The sequence below is a fragment of the Columba livia genome, chromosome 14 (genome assembly GCF_036013475.1).
Source record: "Columba livia isolate bColLiv1 breed racing homer chromosome 14, bColLiv1.pat.W.v2, whole genome shotgun sequence".
Taxonomy (NCBI): domain Eukaryota; kingdom Metazoa; phylum Chordata; class Aves; order Columbiformes; family Columbidae; genus Columba; species Columba livia.
The window spans coordinates 14525226-14547356 of NC_088615.1; the positions used below are offsets into that span (position 1 = coordinate 14525226).

General features: G+C 40.0%; 1 protein-coding gene across 16 annotated transcripts in view; it reads left to right on the plus strand.

Annotated features, from left to right (window-relative positions):
- Window positions 1-22131, plus strand: part of TENM2 (teneurin transmembrane protein 2) — a 645420-nt gene that overhangs the window by 289193 nt on the left and 334096 nt on the right. For 2 of the 16 annotated variants that reach the window (XM_065030094.1, XM_065030095.1), the window contains exon 1: window positions 7694-7949. The exons of 12 other annotated variants lie outside the window; for them this stretch is intronic. In XM_065030094.1, the coding sequence (XP_064886166.1) occupies window positions 7709-7949 (241 nt within the window). In that variant the 5' untranslated portion in view covers window positions 7694-7708. Of the gene's footprint in view, window positions 1-7693; window positions 7950-17856; window positions 18373-22131 lie in introns of those variants that run through there. 2 more of the 16 variants (XM_065030096.1, XM_065030097.1) reach the window with 2 other exon arrangements.

The following is a 22131-nucleotide window of genomic DNA, read 5'->3' on the forward strand; positions in this document are numbered from 1 at the left end:
GAATCAAACTCGTAAACATCAATTTATGAGAGGTTTTGCAGGTCTTTGATATCTTTCTCAAACATTTGATTGTATTTCCACACAGCCTAATTAGTATGGTCAAAAATCAAAGATGTGTATATAAAGCAACAATGACCAGATCATAACTATTAATCATAAGCAGATTCTTGCTATCCCATGATGATTTACTACCTAGGGGAAAACTTCATCTCCACATTTTATTCCATTTTTTTTCCTTCCTTTTGTAAAGATTCCTTAAAAAAACAAGACGACATTTTGTGCTTGATGTAGTGCCATACCACATTCAAGATATGTAGGCCAAGAGGTTCTTTTATGTTCTTTATTTACTGTATTTCCGACTTTTTAGCTTATAGTCTCCTTGGGTTTTTAACCTTCCTCTGTTGTAAAAAAAGGCTTTGTGAAAGCATTTCCATACATTTCAAAAGCTTTTTAAGTCACTTTGTGGTTTCACCAAGGAAAGAAATTTCATTCCCTTCACTCAACTTTTCAGTTTTGATTCTTGAGAAAGTTTTTTTTTGACTAATCTGAATGTACTTAGAATTTTTGTACTCTGTTTATGTTAAAACCAAATAAAAAATTTTAGACATAAACAATTTAATTTTGTTTTCCAGAAATCTTTGAGTTATCATTAATATTATTCAGCTTGTAGAAATTATGTGTTGCCATATTATTTCTTAATCACAAAATGGGACATATTCCCATTTAACGGAAAACCAAAAGGATGCAACTCAAGCACTTCTTTAAAAAATAAAATAAAATAAAATATTAAAATTGAGTCAGAGTCATGAAATAAACTGTCTACTTAGTAAAAGGTGATAAACTTGATAAAGAATCTGGAGCAACTGAATGTTTTTCCTGGGGAGGCATGTTTTCCATTTTTAAATCCGCAGATTTTACGTCTGCATTCAGTTTCACAAATACGTTGGCTTGCTGCAATAGGTAGATCATAACTAGAACAGATAAATGCAGTTTATGTAAGCATATAAATCAGAGAGTGTAATTTTAAGTACCCTTTCATGAACTACATTTGTCTCCTAATAGTCCTATCAAGTAAGTAAATATGGTTGATCCTCTTTATTTAGAGATCATGTAGCATTAGCAAACACACATTATATTTCAGCAGCAGATTTTCAAGCTCGTCAGTGGAATGTTAGGATCAGGATCTTTTCTAAATCAGTAGTAAGTAGTTACTGATCTCCCACGTAATTCAATCTCTTTATTTGCTGTTTCCTCTTCTGTAAAATGAGAACAATAACACTGTATGCAAATTCAAGAGAAAAATGCACAGAACAGTTTTGACACTTGTGAAATCCAAAATGGATATAGCCAACTGCATTGTACTATTTTTAGAAGAATTTCTCACTGATAAACTTCCTTTTTAACCCGTTGAAGTCGTGAAACCATCAGAATGGTTTTGATGATGATGATTGAATCCCAAAGCTTCCTGAGATTGTAGGAAACTCTGCTAGCAACAACAGCTTCAGTTAAGCTATAGTTATTTCAGTTTCTTCTACAACCAATCTACAAACAACAAGCAATAAACTCTTTTGCAGATATATATGGGGTATGACAATATACTCAACATACAAAAACTCTGCACATCTTACATTAAAAAAAAAAAAAATCCTAGGTTCTTATTTACTCATATGATAATTAGATTTGCAAGAATGTGCGTGGGGTTTTAGGAGACCATCTAATTTATTTCTCTCATGTAAAATAATCCTTTTAACATGTAGTCTCAAATAATGTTATTTTATTCCAGACCGTAATGTAGATAGTTTTATTATCCCTGGATGTGTTTACTTGCTTGATCAGAATTACAGCCAGGTGGTACCATCTTCTCACAACAATTTTCCCTCCCTTTGAATGCGAATGGCTCATTTGAAGTTTGTGGAAGGCTTATCCGTATGGAATTCGTAGGATTTGTGTTGTGATACAGCAAGGAGACTTGCTTGAAATTGCCTGTTTCAGGCTGATGATGCAAAACTAGACATCTGTTAAATTAACATCTATCTAACATTTTTGCCTTTCAGTCAAATACATTCAGAAAATTTACATCTTTTTTAGCTGTCAAAACAATCTGTCACAAGATATTTATTTTTTTGTATAATGGGTTACTTAAGGAAAGCAGCAGATGGTTGAGTGAGCTGCACCTATGCTGCAGCTTTCCCAGATCTGTACTACCTACAAACTACTGGAAAATGTACATACTTAAATGATTACTCTTGAAAATCTAAATAAATCAAATAGAACTTCGTTACTTTTTAACGTGTTGGGTCCCTCTCTACTTTGTGTTTCAAACAAAAACAAAACCCGAGCGTCTAATGTTAATTTTGGTAAAAAACATAGGAAACGTCACCCAGCCTTCTGTCTTAAAACAGTCCATAGCGTGATAAATACTTCCCTGCGATAAATCACAGCGTGAACAACCCTGCATTCACCTACAAGTTTGTTTCTTTGCTTAATTTAGAACATTCATTACTTCTCACACAGAGGAGGATATAATAACATGTTATCAATTACAATTATGTATAATTGTAATAAAACCCAGTAATAATAGATCCTAATAATGACCAAAGGAAAAAAGCCTTCAATGCACTAGAAAGTGCTGCATTGTGCTGGATTCTCATTCGGTCAAAACGTGTCCTGTGTGTCGCAGCGGCACACTTGGAACGCTTTTATGTGCCCCTTTCAATCATGTAGAGGCTGCCCTGCCCTGTCCTGCAAGAACACTACTGCGATTTTTCCAGATTAAATTCATAGTGAAATCCTGCCCTCATTAAAGTCAATGGGGCTGCTGCCGCTAAGTCAGTGAAACCTAAATTGACTGCTTGCTTTGCTGTATTTTCTAATAGACACACCAGAAGTCCAGTGTTAGAGCTGTTGGAATTTTTTCTTTCAGATGGATTTATTTGTATACATATCTTCTACTTTCACGTTTTGATTTATGTATGCTTGAAAAATGCATTTTTGTTTTGCTTTGCTTTTGTTAGTCTCATAGCACATAAAAAGCATGTGTGAATATGAGATATTTTGCTCTGGGAGCAGTCAGTAGCTTTGTAGACGGGCGAGATTGGAAGTACTGAGGATGTGACATATTCCACGCCTGGGGAGACAAGAAATGTGTCACCCACACCACTACAGCCCTTCAGGGAGGATCTTGTGTTGCTCATTCATGGGGTAGTTTTGGATTTAATTTCAAAGCAGGAAAAGCACTGTATAAAAACATTGCAATAAGTCGCTGTATTTCATTAGTTATTAATAGTAAACTTTTAAGTGCCCTGAAAGGAATCTCTGTGGGCTTCCATGTCAGTATGATATTTTCAGAGAGACAGCATTTGAACATTGAGAACATATGGGGACATAGACTGTGGAAATCATTCACTTAAATGTCACTTTTATCTTAGATTTGTCATCTAATTTTAATATGTTGAATGCCATGAATATGTTTAATTGTAGTTTGCCTTACAGTAAGCTGCGTTTCTTACTACTGACTGCAGCCAAAATACATACATGTTAATTAAAATGTGGGGTTTTTTCAAAGCTAGTTATTTTGATTTTGCTTTGAGAAATAGGCTATGTGTGTAACAGGCTGCAGAAACTGTTTTGAGGCTTTGGGGAGAGTTTATAAACAAGTTTACTCTAGTAAAGACTTGGTTACAGCGAGATAAATGGTGCCAGTATCAGAGGAAAGAAAAAAAAGACGACTTATAAGAGTGCATTGTGAACTAGTGTATGTTGCTAGAGCCCTCTTGACTTCAGTGAGCATACAGTGGTTTGGGATTTTTGGCACATAGGAACAAAGAAAAAGGAAAAAAGACCAACCAACCCAGACCTGAGCATCCCCAGGCAGCAGCAGGGTTGGCTCTCCTGTGCCCTTCACAGGTGTCCCCTTCTCGCCCTCCTGACCAAACATTTCCAGGAAGGACTGACAGGGAAGCAAATTGTCTCAGAGAGACAGGGTAAGAAATGTACCAATGTTAATGTTTGGTTTCTAAAGCCATTGCTCTTCGTTATAGACACTAGAAGTTATTTTTTTCCTTCTTTATTATTGCTATTGTGTCTATTTAAGAGTCATAAAATACTTTGAATGTATAATAATTTTAAAGTGTTGATATATTTAGTTGCAATGGACTGTGACAAGCTGAACCATGAGCATTGCATTTTCTGGGTAGAGGTAGATTGGCCATAATCTTTAGTAAAAGTCACAATAATTGTCACAGCCTCAGGGCTATACTGAAAGTCCACTATAGCAGCAAGAAGTCTAGGTATTAACAGGATTTTTTCTATGCTGCTTAATACAATGAAATGTGGTTTTATTTGCTGTGCGGCTGGGCTGGGCCTGCTGTCCTGTCCTCTTTCTAACCCTCCCCTCATCAGCCTTCGGCTGCAGCCTCCTCCTCACACTCCTCCCACCTGTGCAGAGGGTGCTGCTGCCCAGGGACAGATATAGACAGATGGACAGATGGCTGGCTCTTCTGACAGCTCCTCTGGGAAATGGATATGTGGGGTTCTGCCCAACTTGAAACTGAGAAGAGCGCAGCACTCCTTCCCGCAGCTGACACTGTTAGTGCAGCTGCAGTTAGGTGTGTTCTGAGCAGCACGCTGCACTGAAGAGGTATAGATGTTTGTAATGCTTGGCTGCCCATAAGCACCAGGACAGACCATATAGGATATGTTGTCCTTTAGCTACTGGCAGGCCAATAAATGTTGTGGGGTTTTGTTGGTGTTTTTTTTTTGTGTGTGTGTTTTGTTTGTTTGTTTTCTGCTGGCAACAAAATTGTGCTGGCCATGTTAGGAAATGCTATTTCTGTTAGGGTGAAAACCATGCAAACAGTAAAGCCCAAGAACCTCCAGTGCTTAGAAGTGTGGTCAATGTACCTCCAGACATAGCTACAAAATATCTGAAGAATAAGAAAATGATTATAAAGTGTCTTTTCCTTAAAGTGGTTTCTTGGCATTTCCTTTATCTATCTCTTCCTTTTTTTTTTTTCTTCTTAAATGAATACTGTTCTGAAGAAGCAGGTTTTCGGAGCATTGTGCTGGGAACAAAAGGATTCTTTCAAAGACTTGTTGCTCAATCTTGTTTACAGGATTTTTCTTTTCCTAGAGCCTTCTACAGTCTTCTCAATTATTCACTTGCCTAATGTATTCATATTTGCTCGAATAAAACCTTGCCCTATTTTGAGGAAGACCGTACCAAGTGTGCTGGTTTAGATTGATTGTAAACGGGACTTTTAAAGGCGTTTCAGAACTGGGTTTGCCAGCGTAGTTTCCTTCCAGCATTTCTTTTCTAGCATCGTTTCCATGCGTTACGGCTTTTTAAGTTGGCCAGAGCAACGTGCAGAGTTGCTGTGTCTTGGCTGTCAGGTACCCGGAATGTCAGACAAACATCATGCCTTGGTGAGGAACGATTGCACTTGTTCATGCAGCATTAATAATAATTATGATCATAATCATCTTTGGGAATACATTAATATTGTTTTCTTACATATGTATTAGGTTAATACAGCTAAATAATCATAATTAACAACTTCAAATTTTTGTGTAAACATCAGTTATTAAACCCTTAAATGGGTCCTGTGAGGTATCATTACCACCCTTACATAAAGAGAAAAAATTGACCACATCAAAGATAATTGTCTTTCCCAAGTTCCAGGAGTGAATCACAAACTGAGATGTGATTTGATCTCCAAAGCTCTCTTCCAGTCATGGATTTTGCATGCTCTAACACACTTACTCCCAGGAGTTCAGTGTGACTTGTCTAAACAACAACAATATTATTGTTTACATTCTATTTTCTAGTCATCACACCAGAAATAACTTTTCAGCACTAGCCCTGTGGGGTTTTTTGGGTGCCTGTTGCAAATAAAACAATATTTGGTGTGTTTGGGATGATTTCTACAACTGTATTAGTAGTTGTGGCCTTAAGTGTTGTTTTCTACTTTGAAATAATATTAGTGAAGCAAGATATGACCTGAAAAATGCAAAGTTATGTCAGAATGTTCCTGAAAGTTAACCCAAATGGCACAGGAATGTCATACATAGTTGATTGTAATCATGCTGCTGTGTAGAATGTTATTTTTGTATATTGCTCTGGTCTGTTTATAGCCATTAAGAAGGGAATTATGCATAGTAATGTGTCTAGAATCCAAGGAAGTTATTTGGCCTGTACATTATAATTTTTATCTGTTGTTTGGCTGCAGCATATGGAGTCATTATCCACTTAATAAATGAAATAAATGCAACCTCCCATTCTACTCGATGACTGGTGGTGTGGGAGTCAGCAGCATCTGTCACCTGTGCAGACAGACTGAGGGGTGGAAGTGCAGTTGGGGCTCTCTCATTTTACCTTTTCCAGTAAGGGTTGTTATGGGGATTTTTGTTTTGTTCTTTAATTTTACTGCCTAGAATAACGCTCCTTTCCTAGGAACATGTAGGTGATGCATTGTCAATGTGCACTCACACACTCCTGCCCCGTATGGCCCATATGCCTAAGGCTCATCGGCATACAGTGGATGGATGTAGCATGTTTAGAATACGCATATGCAAAAGTATGAAAGATACAACTGAGGAAATAACTTCCATGTACTTTGAAGCCATAAGGGAAGTGGCTGAGGTAAGATTCTAAATGCTTTGCTTAAAGACTCAAATATTGAGTGAGGTCTTGGTAGGCAGAGCAAAACATTTCCATGTTCGCTCTTTGTTCTTTGGAATATGTTCTGATTCTGTGTGCCCCTGTCTCCCTCTGTTGTTCAGTTTTCTACTATTTTTTGTGTGCTTTTTAGTGGGTTTTTTTTTTTGGTTTTGCAGAATTACAACTAGGTGACTAACAGGGCAACTAAATTTTAGTACGGTTTGATTTTTATTATAACTTAAAGTCTTCATTTCTGATTGGACTTGTATAAATTAGGGTTTCTTTCATTCAGCAGCAGTGCAGTTAAAAACTCACTGGAATCTTGTGTTTAAAATTGTTAATCTAAGGTGAAAACTATACACCTTAATTGTTCACATTACTAGCAGCTATCAGCCGTGCTAATTTTGGTTTTTATGCATGAGCAAAGCCCACAGTCTCTACCTGGCTCTCTAAGAAAATAAAAGATCTGTTTCTGCAGGCACCTACAGCATCAGCCTTGTCATGCTGATGACTCTGGCTAGACAGGATTGCCATTAGTGTTAGCCCTTTGGCATCTCTTTTTGATCAGTGAGCGCTGCCGAGCTGTTCAGGTATTCCTCGCACATCACAGCTGCAACTGGTATCTGAAGGAACGCTCTGCTCTCTTCTTTCTGGAGCTCTTTCTGCATTCAGACATTGTCAGTTCTGGTTTACATCAAATGCTGCTCTTCTCTCTCCCTTTTCCCTGGAAGGTTCACACGGTTTCTCTGCATTTCAGGCCCAGCGTCACACAGATGTATTAATGTGTTCCCTGGTGCCCAAATGTTACTTGAGTCCATCTAACGAGTGTGCCAGGCAGTCACACAGAATGTGCTTGGGCATCTTCATACCACTTTCTCGCGGTACAGGATTGTTCATTTTTTCTCGTTCCAGAGAAAACCTCGGTGCTGGAAACCCCCTTCAGGCGAGTGTTATCTCGGGGCAGCGCTTTCTGACACCTGCCCCCCGTTAGCTTTCCTTCCTTCAGCTGTGTGAGGCCGCTGGCCCGAGCGTGAGCAAACACCTCCCCCGATGGCAGGGACACCTGGGCAGGGTCAGCGCCGCCCGGCCCCGCTCCGCAGGTGCCGCTGGGCAGGAGGCTGCTGGCGGCCGCCGCCCCTCGGCTCCTGCCCAACCGCCGCCCGGGCTGGGCCCCGCGGGGGGTGCGGGGAGGCGGCGGGGACGTCCCCACTTCTCCCGCCCCCGAGACGCGGCGGCAGCCGGCGACGCGGAAGGGAAAGGCAGCGGCGGCGCACGGGGCTCCCGCCCGCAGGTGTGTACTCATGGGGGGCGCGGGGCGGCCCGGAGGGGGCGGGCGCGGTTGGGGGGGCGCCGCCCGCTCCCCACGGGCTGTTCCGCGACGGCAGCAGCCGCAGGATGGGGCTGGGTCCCCGCGGGGCTTTTCCCCGGTGGCCGTGTCGTCGAGGTGGTGCTGGCGCTCCCGGAGGGCGGTGGCGAAGGCGGCCGGGCCGCCGCGCTGCGGGGCGGGGAGCGGAGGGCGGCTCCGCTCCGGCCGGTTGCTCACGCCTCGCGGAGGGTTGGGGCTTTTCTCAGGAGCGAGGCTTTTCTTGCATCCCCTCCAAGTCCGAGTTAAAAAGAAAAGCAACTAAACCCGCTTCTCCGGACTCACACCAGCCCCCGCCAAAACCCCCCAAAAAACAGAGGAAAAAAAACAAAACAAAATAATAAAACCCACAGCAAAAGTCAGGATTTTTTTCCTTCCTTCTCTCCCTGTTTAAAGAGACAGGGAATTCAGGCGGGTGGGGCGACGCGGACGGTCGGGCGGGTGAACCGCGAGCTTTTGGGTCGAGCACCTTTGTGCGGAGAGACTCCGTTTTACAAGCGTTTCGGTGTTGCAGTGAGCGCTGCGTTACAGCTGAAAGTAATCTAGTGTGAAACCTCCAGCCTTTCAGGCCCCTGTATAGATGCCACCTGTACAGCTGTGTTAAATTCAGTTTTAATGGTTTGGGAGGCAAAGCATTGCTTGTAGCTGAGTAGCTTGAGCACTACATCTTCTTAACTCGCTGTTTTGGTAAATATCGGGTATCATAGCAAAACTTGTACGTGCATTATGGACTTAGCGATTAGTGCAACTCTAGTTTGGCAGGCTCAGTCGTTCTGTTATCGTCTGCAGAGGTAAGTCGTCCAGAGCATCTGGGCGTGCTTCATCTTGGTCGAAGAGGTTGCTCGGTGCTTGCCCGGTTCCCTGAGCTGCTCGGAGCCCCTCGGGTGCGGGACGATGGTTCTGCCCTCGCGCGGGGCCCGGACGGCCGTGCGCAGCCTCCTCGCGGGAGGCACCTGCGGAGCGCGGCCGGGCAGCGGTGGCCCCCGTGTCCCTAATGTCGCCGGTGTCCCCGCCATCGAGGGGGAAGGAGGGCTGGGGCGGGCGGGTGTGGCTCCCCCGCAGCCCGGGGCTCCCAGCGCTGCTCCGTGCGCCCTGAGGTGGGTGGCGCGTTTCCTCACGTTCGGAATTACCCGAGGGTGGCACCTCGCTTCAGAGATGCGAATTGATTTTGCGTGGATGTTATTTCAATAGTGTATGTAAGAGAAATGCATGTACGTCTTTAGTATCAGGCGGCGTATCCTAGACTAACATTTTCTTCCTGGTGCCTTTATGGTATACACTTATTTTGCATTGTGAGCTTCAAACATCAGCAGATGTTAAAAGTATTTCGATAACACCCTTTCATTGCTCTTAAAGGACTTTTTGATAAGCATAAATAAATGTTTCCATTGTGGTGAATACCAGAAATGTTCAGCAACCACGTAGGCCTTGAATCAGACGTGACCTATAATGGTAGAAGGGCTTTGGCTAATCCTTAGCAAACTGAGAAGCATTTTAAAAATGGAATTGACAGTACCCTGTGTTTCTTCACGCCTTTTTTTTTTTTTTTCTTTGTTGTGAACATGTATTGGTTGATGTCAATTAATGCTCTGTGAACTTGGTTAGCAGAAAATCTATTAGAGTTAAGACAAAAACTAGGTGACACTACATTGATAAGCAGGGCAACAGAATGTTTAAAACATCCTTTATGACTTATGCATTGCATGACTGCAGTCATATCCTTTATACTATAAAATAAACCATCACAACAGCATAGTGTCACTTTGTATTGTTGTAGTTATTTTGAAACCTTAATCACCAGAAAAATCTATCACAAATAAGGAGTAAGGTTGTATAAAATTCCATCAGGGGTCGACGTGTTTTCCCATTGAGGTCAATAAGCACAGTTTTAATGGAGAAAAATGGGGTATTTTGGGAAGAAAAAAAAAAAAGGCTAAAAAAAGCTGTTTGTTTTCATGTGTTGCTACCCCTCCCTGATCTGTTCAATGGCAGGTTTCAAAGTACCCTTACAAATCAGCTGCTATCTCTGTGTTCTGCTCACACACGAGGTTACTGAGTCACAGAGAGAAGAAGTGTATTTCTAAAAGCCCTTAAAAGAGAAATCAGGAGGTTCAGGGAAGGAGGAAATGGAGGTTATTGAACAATTTGTGCATTTATAAGATAACCTCTCTCTTTCCCCCTCCACCCAAGATAGCACCCCGTAAATGTCATGCATTTGGTGTTGTGCATTAGGACAAGTACTTTTTGGGAAACGTGTGTGGTGACTTCCTCACCTTGTATAGCGTAGTTCATATCTATTTCTGGTGCCTTCCACAGGCTTGGTTTTAAGTATTCAGAATCGTAAATCCTACCGTTTTATTCCAGATTTCACAAGTAAGAATCTGATTATTGTAAAAGATAGTTGACTGATAAGTCAAGTTTTGAATTGCTTCTGTGATTGTTGCAGGGCAGAGAATGTCAGAAAGTGACAATGGGTATAATACACTGGTTGGCTGAAAAATATTAGAAGTAAAAATAGTTAACCCTTGTGTTTTGTTAACCACTTTTTTCACTTTGTCAGAACCTGTTTATTGGAAAGCGTTTGCTCCATCTCTGTCTTCATAAAGTTGAAGAACGTTTCAAATAATAGCCAGATAGTTCACCAGTGCTTTTAGTCAGGTGGAAGAAATGACTGTCTCAATTGAGTTTCCAAAGAATCAAAACCTGTATATTCTAAAGGAAAAAAAATATATACAGGAAAAAATATTCCATATTCTTTTTATTATTTTTTTTATTTATTTTTAAATACAACAACTTACTACTTATGGATATTTTTTAGAGAATGAACATACCTAAAAATCCACATCTTGCTATTTATGTGATCAGGTTGCATTTCAGAACTGTGAAACTGTTGTCTTAAAACCAGAAGTAAAATGTGCATTTATGTGCATTTAAGGTTTGTTTGGTTTTTTTTTTCTCATTTTGATAATTTCTAATGCAATGTCATCTTTGCTTTTTATAGAACCTTTTAATATACATATAATTTTTTAAACATTTCTGTCACTTTTTAACAATTTACTTAAAATGCTATGTCTTAAAGTTCTCAAGAGTCAATCATGTCAGGTTCTTGCTGTTCTCAATATTCTAATCAGTGCTTTACAGTTATCAGATTTTTTGTAGTCGTTTGCTTTTCTGTGCATTCTCTGTCAGTGGTGTGACGGCGTAAAGACAGGTACAGCTGTTCTGGTTCATACCAAAGGCTCATCAAAACCAATATTCTGTGGCTGATGAGAGCTGATGGCGTGCCAAGAAAAGTGTCTTAAGCGTGCTCCTATATGCCATCTCAAGCCGCCTTGGTGGAATTTTACTCTGTATTCTGAACCACAACAGACAGGTAGTAAACCAGACATTTTGAAACCACCCACTTTTTTTCTTATATTCTCATTTGCCTGAGTCACAGGATAGATACAGCATGAAAATGTTTAATAGAAAAACCTCTCAACTCATGTTATAAGTAGGATTCTGCACATATGCACGCAGCCAGTAGGGATTGTGCAGTTGTTTTGACATACTGTTGTTATGGCATTGCTTATATACCAGTCTCTCCTGTGTTTCTTATCTCATTTCTAATGTGGTAACTGTTGGTGTAAAGTTAACTGTGCATTGTGGGTCTCTCATAAAACTGCAGGAATGGAAGTCTTTGGAATTCTCCAGGGGTCTTTCCTGGTAGACTTAGAGAGCCTTACAATTTTGTTTCATGAGATAAGTGTTCTATTGTAGTACGTGGTTATTTCACTTGATCATTACATGAAACAGTTTGAAACGTTTAATGAATTGTCAGGTGTTACTGGAAGGGTAAGACCTAATCGTGTGAGACCTTTGCACTGCAAATGTAAGATATATTAGTGGTGTTTCAATCTTGGAACTTTGTTTTTGTGGGTGGGTTGGTTGGTTGGCTGGCTGGTTGTTTCCCCACTACCTCCTCCCCTTCATTTTTGGTCATCTCTTACAGGTTTATTGTCCCGTCTTAGGGAAGCCTTCCCCATTTGAAAGAGTTTTTGGCGTCCTGGGTACAAGGCACCGATCAAGCTCAGCTCCAGACAAATCACCAGGGCTTTGAACCCTGGCATGACGTAGAATTTAGAGAGGCTTCTAGACTTAGTTCTGTGCTTCCATATTTTCAAGGAAATACACTTGTGCCCAGATCAGCTCATAAAAATGCATGGGTTTTGATGAGCCCCGGTCATTAGAGAATGACAGCAGCGGCCTTTTAATTTGTTGACATCCTTCTGCTTTGCAGCATCTGTATCATAGATGTAGCAAAGCAGTGTATATAGCATCTGGAATTGAATTCACAGCAGAAATTATCTCAGAATAGAAGTCAGCCTGAATATAGGTCAAGTTAGTGCATAAGAAACCAACACATCTTCAAAGCTGTGGCTCAGGGAAGTACCAAATGCTCAAGGGTGTACTTAAGGCGGGAACGCTGCATATTAATTCAGAGGACTGGGCAGTAAAATTAGGCTTTGTTCAGTTTTTAAGTGTGTTGCCAGTACTCTAAAATAAATTGTACACTCTGTGAAACTATGTACTCTGTTGACTCAGTGTAGATTTGTACTTCATGTGGAGAACTTAAATTATCTAGTAGTGAAGACCCTTTACGAGCCGTACAGCTCTCTCTGGGAAACTGGCCTTTGTCTTTGCAAGCAGAATTTATCTGTAGAGCATGGAGGAGCTCTCAGCCCATGGCACAGGGAGAAAGCGTGGCAGGCATACCTGTACCTCGTAGGTAAGTTAATCTTTCTATCCATTATGTTAACTGAGGCACAGGTGGTTCACATGAACTGGCTGCTGTTTAGGCACAGGTGAAGGTAATCGGTGTACTGCTGTTTTAAAAAAATGTAAGTCTTCTGTGGGAGATGCTTCAGGATTTGTTTGACGCACTGATCTGATGACTGTCTTAGAAGGCCTGAGCTTGTGTGACTGTATTCAGAGCTACAGCTGGAGCAAAAATTCTAAACAGAAATGTGCCAGGAAGACAGTAGTAAAAATTGGTATAACAGAAATCTGAATTTTTAAATGTCCCTTTAATGCATGCTCCTCTGTGGTTTTACAAATAAATACAGTCTGGGGTGAGGGGAATTACATGTCCTCTGGAATTAGTATTTAGATTATCTTGTATTTCAGTTCTTCTGTCAAGCAAAATTTTTGAAAATATTGATTTCTGTTAATTCATGAAATTGCTAATTTTATAATATATTAACACTTACGATACAGAGGAAGCTAAAAATTAACTCTATCAACAAGTAACAACTTAGGTATTAGTTGTTATCACTTCCTGAGGTGACAATGATAAGAATCAAAGATCATTTTCGGTAGCCATTAAGAAATCTGTATGACTCAGAGCCACGTTACAAGCTGCTTCCACTAAAGAAGCTTCTGCTGGTATAATATTTTCTCTTTGTTTCCTTCGTATGACAGTTGGCTATTTATTCTATCATGTAGCACCAGCAGTCATAGATAAATTAGTTCAGCTATGCATACAGTGAGTAAGGTTGTACTGTTTGGACCAAATGGAGGTCATAAACAATTTTAAGTTACAATGATGCTATCACATGTATTTGGTTATGCTCGAAAAGTATTATTTAGGTGATTTTACAATTCATACCAGCAATAGCACCTTGTTTTCCTTCACCCTGCCAGGATGTTACATGTAGCTTATGCCTGTGCAATGTCTTTAACTTGTTCCTCTCACCAGTAAAATTATGTCTGATCGTGACGCTTCTTTTACCATAACAATTTCATTTCTGGTTGTAAATTGGACGCTGGGAAGTTAAGTGTAGACAAGATAAGACACAAGGGATTTTCTTGTATGCTCTGCGTCTGTTCTAGCCCTTGTGCTCCTCTGTAGTCTTTCCTCTGAGCGGTGAACAGATCACAGTCTAGGGAATGGTGGTTGGGGAGGGATGAAGAGCTTCACAGGGCTGTTCTGCTTTTATAATGGTTGTGGTGTAAGAGAAAGATCCAAAGGTGTTATTGAAACAAGGTTTGTAGGGGAAAAGGTGGTGTGTTTTATCAAGCCAACTGATATAACTGGGGAAAAAAAAAGGTTCTTTCAGGCACAGTCTTTCTTCATGTCTGATACAGAAACAAAAGATTGGAAAAATTAGTTCTTTGTCCGTGCTATCCAACTAGGTAATTGGCAAGCGAGTCTTTGCTCGATGTAAAATAGAGAAGAATATTGGTAAGAGACAGTGGTCATTAGCTCTTTTTACATAGCCAGGGGCTTTTATTTAGCTCCAAAGCATATGTAGTCAATAAGTATTTCTGGGCAGTAGTCCCTTTAGTACGCCTGAGTACTTTTGTAGCCATTTTTTTGTAGCCGCTGTATTTCTTCATAATTTGCTGTTATGACGTTCCGTGTTGTAGATAAACCTGTTGATGCATTTTCCTGGGAGGGTGTTGTGGGATGTGGGGTTCATCATCATTGAACCAGTGCAATGTGCTGAGTGCTCTTCACTGTTCTCTTATGATGCAAGTTCTATGTCACAGACATAGAGTGTGTGTTTGCGTGCAGGCTAATGAAACCCCAGACCTGAAGCAAACAGAAGAATGATCCAGATTTCTAGTAGCGTAGAGAAGTAAGACATCAAGAGGTTTTCTGTGATTAAACTTGACTTGGCTTCCTCAGGTAGGACTGAGAGGAAGCTCTGATTAGTTGTTTTCTCTGTAATGGTGAAAGTGTGAAAAATGGGTTGGAAATCAGTTATTTGTGTCTCTGCACAAAATGACATTACTAGTACATTTAATTGTGTAGCTATTTTGTTACGTTTTACGGTGTGGTGCCTGTATGCTACTGGAGTACTGCTTGAGGAAGCTTAAGTGGAAGCACATTTAACAGCAGTAAAATACAGGTTTTGCATTCATGCTAGTCAAAGACTTAGCCTGTCCTATGGAAATGTGGCTGATTTATAGAATAAGTTAATTCCATAGGAGAATAACTTGCTTTGCTTGCTGGAGCCGTCAGGACTCAAGCAGTTTAGTGTCCAAACGTTTTTAGTCCCAACTCCAGGTCAGTTATTGTAGGAAAGGATTTATTTAGTATAGTGTGTAAACTCATGCTTAGTTTTGGCCACATAGTCTTGTATCTTTCATGAAAACAAACTGCACTGATGTTTTCAAGCCTTTTGTTGACCTTGGATGTGAACGCAGGGGTTTGATTGCATTGTGAATGTGTAGATAAGCCTGTGAGAATGATTAAACACTTCTAGGAGTATGTATATATGTGTTTGCATTTTTTGAAAATTGATATAGTGAATATAATCTAGTCCGTTGTAAGATACTTGGATGCTGCTTATCAAGACTTCCATGAGAAAAGCAGTTTACCAGTATGGATGGGAAAATAGAAAATGAAATGGAAAAGGTCTCTTCCCTAATTGTTATTGTTATGTTAAGTGCATAGTCAGAGTGGGCTTCTTATAGGAGCTTTGGACTTTTTTATTTTTTAAAGGTAGCTAGACATTTCCATTAGAGTATTTACTAATAATGCTACGGAAAAAATTGCAATAAATGGACACCTGCATCTTTGTTTCCCCTTTCTCCTCCTGTACCACCACATTTTCAGGTGGTGTTTATTTCCTTCATCTCTGGCAGAGAAAACAGGAGGCATTTAAAGCAGCTACACTGCTTCGATTAGATTCCTTACACCAACAGAGCAAGGAGAAATACTTGATGTAAACCGTCACACAAAATGCTCTTTTGCTAGGTCAGGCTCATGCTGTATTGATACACACATGGAGAGTGGTTTAAAAGTCCAGTGTTCTTATGAATATTTTTCTGCTTATGGTAAGTTTTACTCTGAAGCTCACGTGATGAAGGTTGCTCAAGACGATTAGTGGGAATCTGATTTTAATTGATCCATATTTATACAATTGTATTGCCAATGCCTGGGGACGAAAAATAATAAGTGAAACACTGAAGCAATCACAAATTTAGCAGTAAGTGTTGGGTTTGGGGCAGCTTGCAGGCATAAAGAATTCTTTATACCTGGAGGAGACTGAGGGAAGACCTCACTGTGGGCTACAGCTTCCTCACAAGGGGAGGAGGAGGGACAGGCACCGATCTCTTCTCTCTGGTGACCAGTGATACCACTCGAGGGAATGGCAGGAAGATGCGCCAGGGGAGGTTTAGGTTGGACATGAGGAAAAGGTTCTTTACCCAGAGGTGCTGGACACTGAACAGGCTCCCCGGGGAGGTGTCACGGCCCCAACTTGACAGTGTTCGAGAAGAGACTGGACAATGTCCTCAGACACACGGTGTGGACTGTGGCGTGTCCTGTGCAGGGACAGGAGCTGGACTTGATGTTCCTTGTGGGTCCCTTCCAACTCAGGACGTGCCGTGATTCTTCAAGTTTTACTTTACAAACATGAAAACTAGATTCATTCTGCCCAAAGCTTAATATGATGGTTTGTGGTGAGATTGTGGAGGTTAACATTCATAGAAAAACATCAATTCTTGTAACATTTGTGGTACAATAATGATACCTAAGTAGTCAGTGTTGAAATTGGCCTCTGATTCTGTGGTAATAATTTGTGAATCTCCATAACCTCCTCTCTGTAACTGGGAAATCCTTACAAAAGAAGACAGCAAGTTGTGTAGAGCTGCTAGAACATTTCTTCTAAACTAGCTGTGTACCATATGAAACAGATGCCTAAATGTAGCCCTGTGTGAGTTGCCTGAGCTAATATGGAAGTATGGTGCTACACAGCTGAGATCTAGATCCAGATTGCCAGAATCTTATGTCACTGACATAGTCCTTACTTTTCCTTAATAGAATTGAGATGCTAGGATCTAAGGGGAGGCCCAAATGGGATGCTGCTGCAAAGAGGAAATATTTATTCATTTTCAGATTCATTTACATTTCTGCTGCCCTCTTAACCTTGCATCTCTGAGAAATAGCTAAGTCTGATTGTGGGCTTGGGTTGGTTCTGCAGACAAGTATTATGCCTTTTGGCCAGCAGACTGATTGCCAGTTGGCTAAAAGCCTATTTGCCTTTACCTTCGAAAGGTAAAAGGTATAAACAAAGCAAATTACAGAAGCTTTCCTCATGTTACAACTGGTATATATAGTGAGGAAAAAAAACACCATCCAAACAAAAGAACAACCCCCCACTCTCTAGCATGAAAATGAGCCCTACTTCTGTGGGGACTTAGTGTGTGGACCTTTTTAAATGAGTAGGAATTCATAATTAAATTTGAAATTTAGTTTTTAGCTTGTAATTGCTTTTTTAAAACAAAAATGAAATCTAATCGTATCTCTGATGGATTCCTTCACAACTGTTAGTTCTGGATCACATTTTTTCTTCTAGTACTACTTAGTGCAACTTCATATATAAATAACAAGATAAATGGAAGAAAGTGTCTGTAATACGTCTTTTTTAAAACACAGATTTATCAATTCTAATATGTTTTGTCGCTATGAAAACTCGGTTATCAACATTAAACATTTGTTCAGTCATTTGTTTATCAGCAGCAGTTTGTTAGTAGTTATAAGTAGAATTCCATCTGCCAGTTAAACTGTATTGTAAATTGATTTATAAATTAGCAGCTCCTGGTTTTGGGGGGCGGGGAGGGTGTCTTTCTTAATGAATATATGAACTTAATTGTACATAAATGCATCTCTAGAAGATGGTTGGGGGGGTGGAATCTCAGGTATACTGCACACGAGTATGCCAGTCAGGCGCAAACAGGCACACATTGTGATTATCTCAGTTTTCAAACCTGGAAGAGACAAGAATGTGTTGCTAAATGAGAGAGGCAGTATGTCATGCTCACTGAGATAAAAACAGAAGCTGCCAGACACTTTGGCTTTATTCTGCAAATTCTTTGCTTCGGAACTCTCCTATCTTTTCTTCATGCTTATTCTTCCTCCCATTCTCATTCTTTCTCTCATTGCTGTCTCAATCCCTCTCTCATTGTTCTCTCCCTCTTTTCCCGTCTTTGATGCACATACGTTGTCACATTTCATTGACTCTCCCCTCTTCTCTGTTCTTACACTTACGCCTAGTGGTGCTTTAGCCAGAGCTTGCAGCCTCTCAGGCGAGTTTTAGTCATGTGTGAAGCTCAGTTTGATCGAGCGCTCCTTTTCTGCCTTTTCACTCTTGCAAAAGATTAAAAGGTGGCGTCACATCGCTCCCCTGCTCTTTCCCGCAGGAGGGACTTAAAAGGGACAACAAAAACTAAGCATTTTCAATAAGCATTTTCTTGCAAAAACGGGACTTAGCTGTGCAATTTGAGGCTGGTGGTGAGGACTGGGAAGGCTAGAGGATGCTTCATACTGCTAACAAGGGAAGGAAGCCTTCAACTGAGGCAGGTAAGAAGTGCCTGAATCCGAATGTTTTATGGAGTGGCTTGGTCAGAGCGGTAGATTTTCAGCGTTCTGTAACTGAGGCAAGCGACGGCAGCAAGAGGCAGTGTCGGTGTTGTACCAGATTCCTTTTGTTTAAGACGTAAAGTATGTGCTATAAATTGAATTAGAAATGGGTTTGTGAAGATGCTGTATTCACACTGAATTATTGCTTCTTCCTCTTTTCTTTCTGTGTATCAAAATAAATCAGAGAACCAGCTTTTGTGAAGGCTGGACTTTGCTTAAGGTTAAATTCAGTGCTTAAATCTCGGTATATGAAAAGCTTTTGAGCCTTATAACCCTCAAGGAGACTGGTATTCTGCAATTTTGTTGCAACAGCTGAAATAAAAATTAATTGTACTTATTTACTGTTTGTTTAGTAAGGTAAAATCTAGAATTGAGTTTAGGTCCAGGTGAATATGGTTTGTTTGCCTGGCATTTCATCGGATGAATAGCTATACCCTTTTAGACATTCTGTAAAACCTATTTCGTGTTTATGTTTTGTAAATTGAGATTAAGTAGCATCCTGAATGAAATACGTGACTAAAACTCATAAACTGCATCTGTGTTCAGTAAAGCAATCACCAAATTAGAATAATGGATTTATGTCAGTTGTCAAATGGAGTTAACTCTGAAAGTGCTGTCCACAAGTGCACTTGGATTACGATAAAGGGCTTTCTGTTTAACAGTTATTGAGGGAGCTAATTTATCAGGCAAAGCCTGTGAACTTAAGTCTTGTGATAATATAAAATTATATAGCTCAAAGAGTTTGTGGTTTGGGGAAACGTGCCCTTTTATTCTTTATAAAAATACATTGAAGCTCTACAAGGATGCCCAAGACAAAAATAATTTTAATTACTTTTTTAAATGTTGCATGACGGTAGGTGCTTTTTACAAACAACTGGGATATTTAGCTATTGGGACTTCTGTCTCTGGTCTTGCCTGGCTCTCATGCCGGTTTTTCCTCTCCCTGCATTTCTGTGGTTATATTTCACAGTTGTTCTCTGCATGAGCAAACTAAGACTCGAAAGAGAAGGAAGGGATTTTGAGCAGCAGCGATGTGCTGAATTTCATCGTCATACTGGAAAGTGAACTAGCAGTCAAGACAGTTAGACCATTATTATGGATTTAAAACAAAGCAAATAATATTGCAATGATCAGAGTCATTTGTAAAAGCAGAGTACTAATTAACTGGCTGTGAGAGCAGAGCTAACTTCTTAAGCTGTCAGAGTAAACACTGGTTGATAGGTAGATTTTTAGCATGGCAGACCTACAAATGAGCATAGTGCTGATAGAAATTAAAATGTTTACTTGAGAACTTTTGTCTTTATGCAAGTTTCCCCTAATGGCTCGGTCCCGCATGCAGGCGTACGAATGCGCAGTGCTCCGTACCTTGCAAAATTCAGCGGCTGTGCTTTCTGTGGACATGGCAGTGGCCGATCTCACCAGATAGGCAGTGACAAGGCAACAGGATGGGATCGAGCCCCCAGGGAAGCCTCGTCTCCCATCGGGGTAGAGGGACCTCACCCCAGTACTGCTTTTATCTTCAGTGGTAGTTAATCACACATATTCACTCTCATATAAAGGGACAGATATTTTTTTTTTTTTGAGGACTTGGGGAAAAGAATTTGTAAATATTTCACTGATTTTTGGTGGATATTTTTGCTTTTTAACTCTAGTTTTGCTGGACTTGTTATTGTTTATTGTTTGTCATTGGAGTTGCTGTCGCACCTCTCTTTCACCTTTGAGTGTTTCTGTATGTTCTTCCAAGCTCTTTTTATGCTTCAGATCTGTTTAAGCACGTGCTGGATCAATCTGAAATTAAGAGTAATTTGTCTGACAAAAATGGGAGATCTGGATGTAATGTGGTGTTTTAAATGATATTTCGTGACTTAAATAAAGTACATATAAGTGTCAATGGTAGATGACTTCTGATGTGAATTACTCATAAAGAATTTGTTCCTTTTGAAATGGCAGAAAACTATAAGGTTGAAGATGAGCTAACTTAATCTGCCTGAGCCCAGAATGCAGGATCTGAATTGCAGATCGTTTATCTGTCCTTTTGGCATTTGCTAACTCTGCCCTACTAGATGTTAAATGGGTGATTAATATAAATAGCAGCATTTTACTGATGTTCCAGTAGATGTTGCTGGAGAGCAAAGTAAAGATTACTTTATAGAGGAAAAGAAATGCAGTGTGATTACAAAAGCCAAATTAAAAACTCAAGGCAAATGATTATACAAGCTGTTTGTAGTTTAATAATACAAGATCAAGAATTTTTTACATTGTCATCCTTGGTTCTATTCAGTCTGAAAATCTGAAGCGCTACGTGCGCTGAAATGAGGCACGTGTAGAGATAACTGTCTTTTTAAGGTTTTTAGTTGCCACTTTTAACATCGTATCACTCCTTATATTGTTTCACATGCATGTTTTCTCAGAGGAAAGGCTGAAAGAGTGTCCCTAAAAGTTTGGGGTTTGTTTTGCTTTTTAATACACCCACAAAATTCAAATGTTTAATTATAAATCAAGAAAATAAAATGCATGCAACCTCAGCATTAGAATTCCAATACAGTAAAGTTGCTTTCTTTTGAGAAGGAGCTTACTGGATCAGCACATAACAGAATTAAAAGTGAAAAGCACCCTCTTTCCTAATTTGTATGTTTGGGGTTTTTTTCCTAGCTATGAACAGTTACGCGTTACCATCTTCTTACGTGCTTAAGTTCTGAGAGCAATCCTATGATATGTCTCAGATCAATGAATTGTAGAGTAACTAGTGGCAAATGCGTGGATGGAAAACTGCGATGGGCCTGTGCTAAAACTACTGCCTTATTAATCTGATAAAATGATAAAGCAGTCCCAAAGGAGAGGAGGATTCTGGTATACAGGCGCTAACTGATGCAATTTCAGGCAACCACTGACCTCTATCTGTGGGAATATTTATTTTTGGAGATGATAATCAACCGTGACTGATTTCAAATTCAAGACAGTGATGTGTGTTGTGCTGGGGTTTTTTTTAATCCTAGCTTTTCACGTCAAGTGGGATAAACATGCAGAACTTAGGCTAGTCATAATAAACAAAAGTGATCTCTCTGCATTCAGATGGTTTGTACCTATGTGTACCTTAAAAAGGGAAAGACAATAATTAAGACCTTTTAGAGAAGAGATTTACATTTTTAGAATTAAAATTACTATATTGCACTGCATTTTATAGCATATAGCAGGATGGCTTTATTTAGTTTGGTACTTAGTCTGTAAGAAAATTTCAGCTTGTGCTTATAACTGGAAAGAAACGCAGATAGAGAAAGGAGTGGCAGAGATCTATAGTCAGCTCCCATGTCATTTGCATTGTAGATGATTTGTTGTTGTTTGGTTTTAGTATTTTTATGGGGTATTGGAGGTGTGTGTGCCAAAATGTGTTTAGTCTGACAAGGTTTAGGTTGATTTCCCTACCCACCCCCCTGCCCCCTGCCTTCAGATTTGTTATTGCCAGTAGGGTTTTTCTTTAATGTTCTGCTTCTTTAATTTATAATTGAATTTGTGAATACGCACAACTTTGTACATAGTAAGGTAATTCCTTAACCTTCAGAAAACGGTTTCAGTACTTTATATGTGGAAGAAGTGAAATATTCCTGAGTTTCCTTAGTATTGTTTGGGCAACGTTAATGAGATGTATATTGATTTAATAGTTATGTGTGGGCCTTTTTTGTGATTTTTTTAAATTTTTTT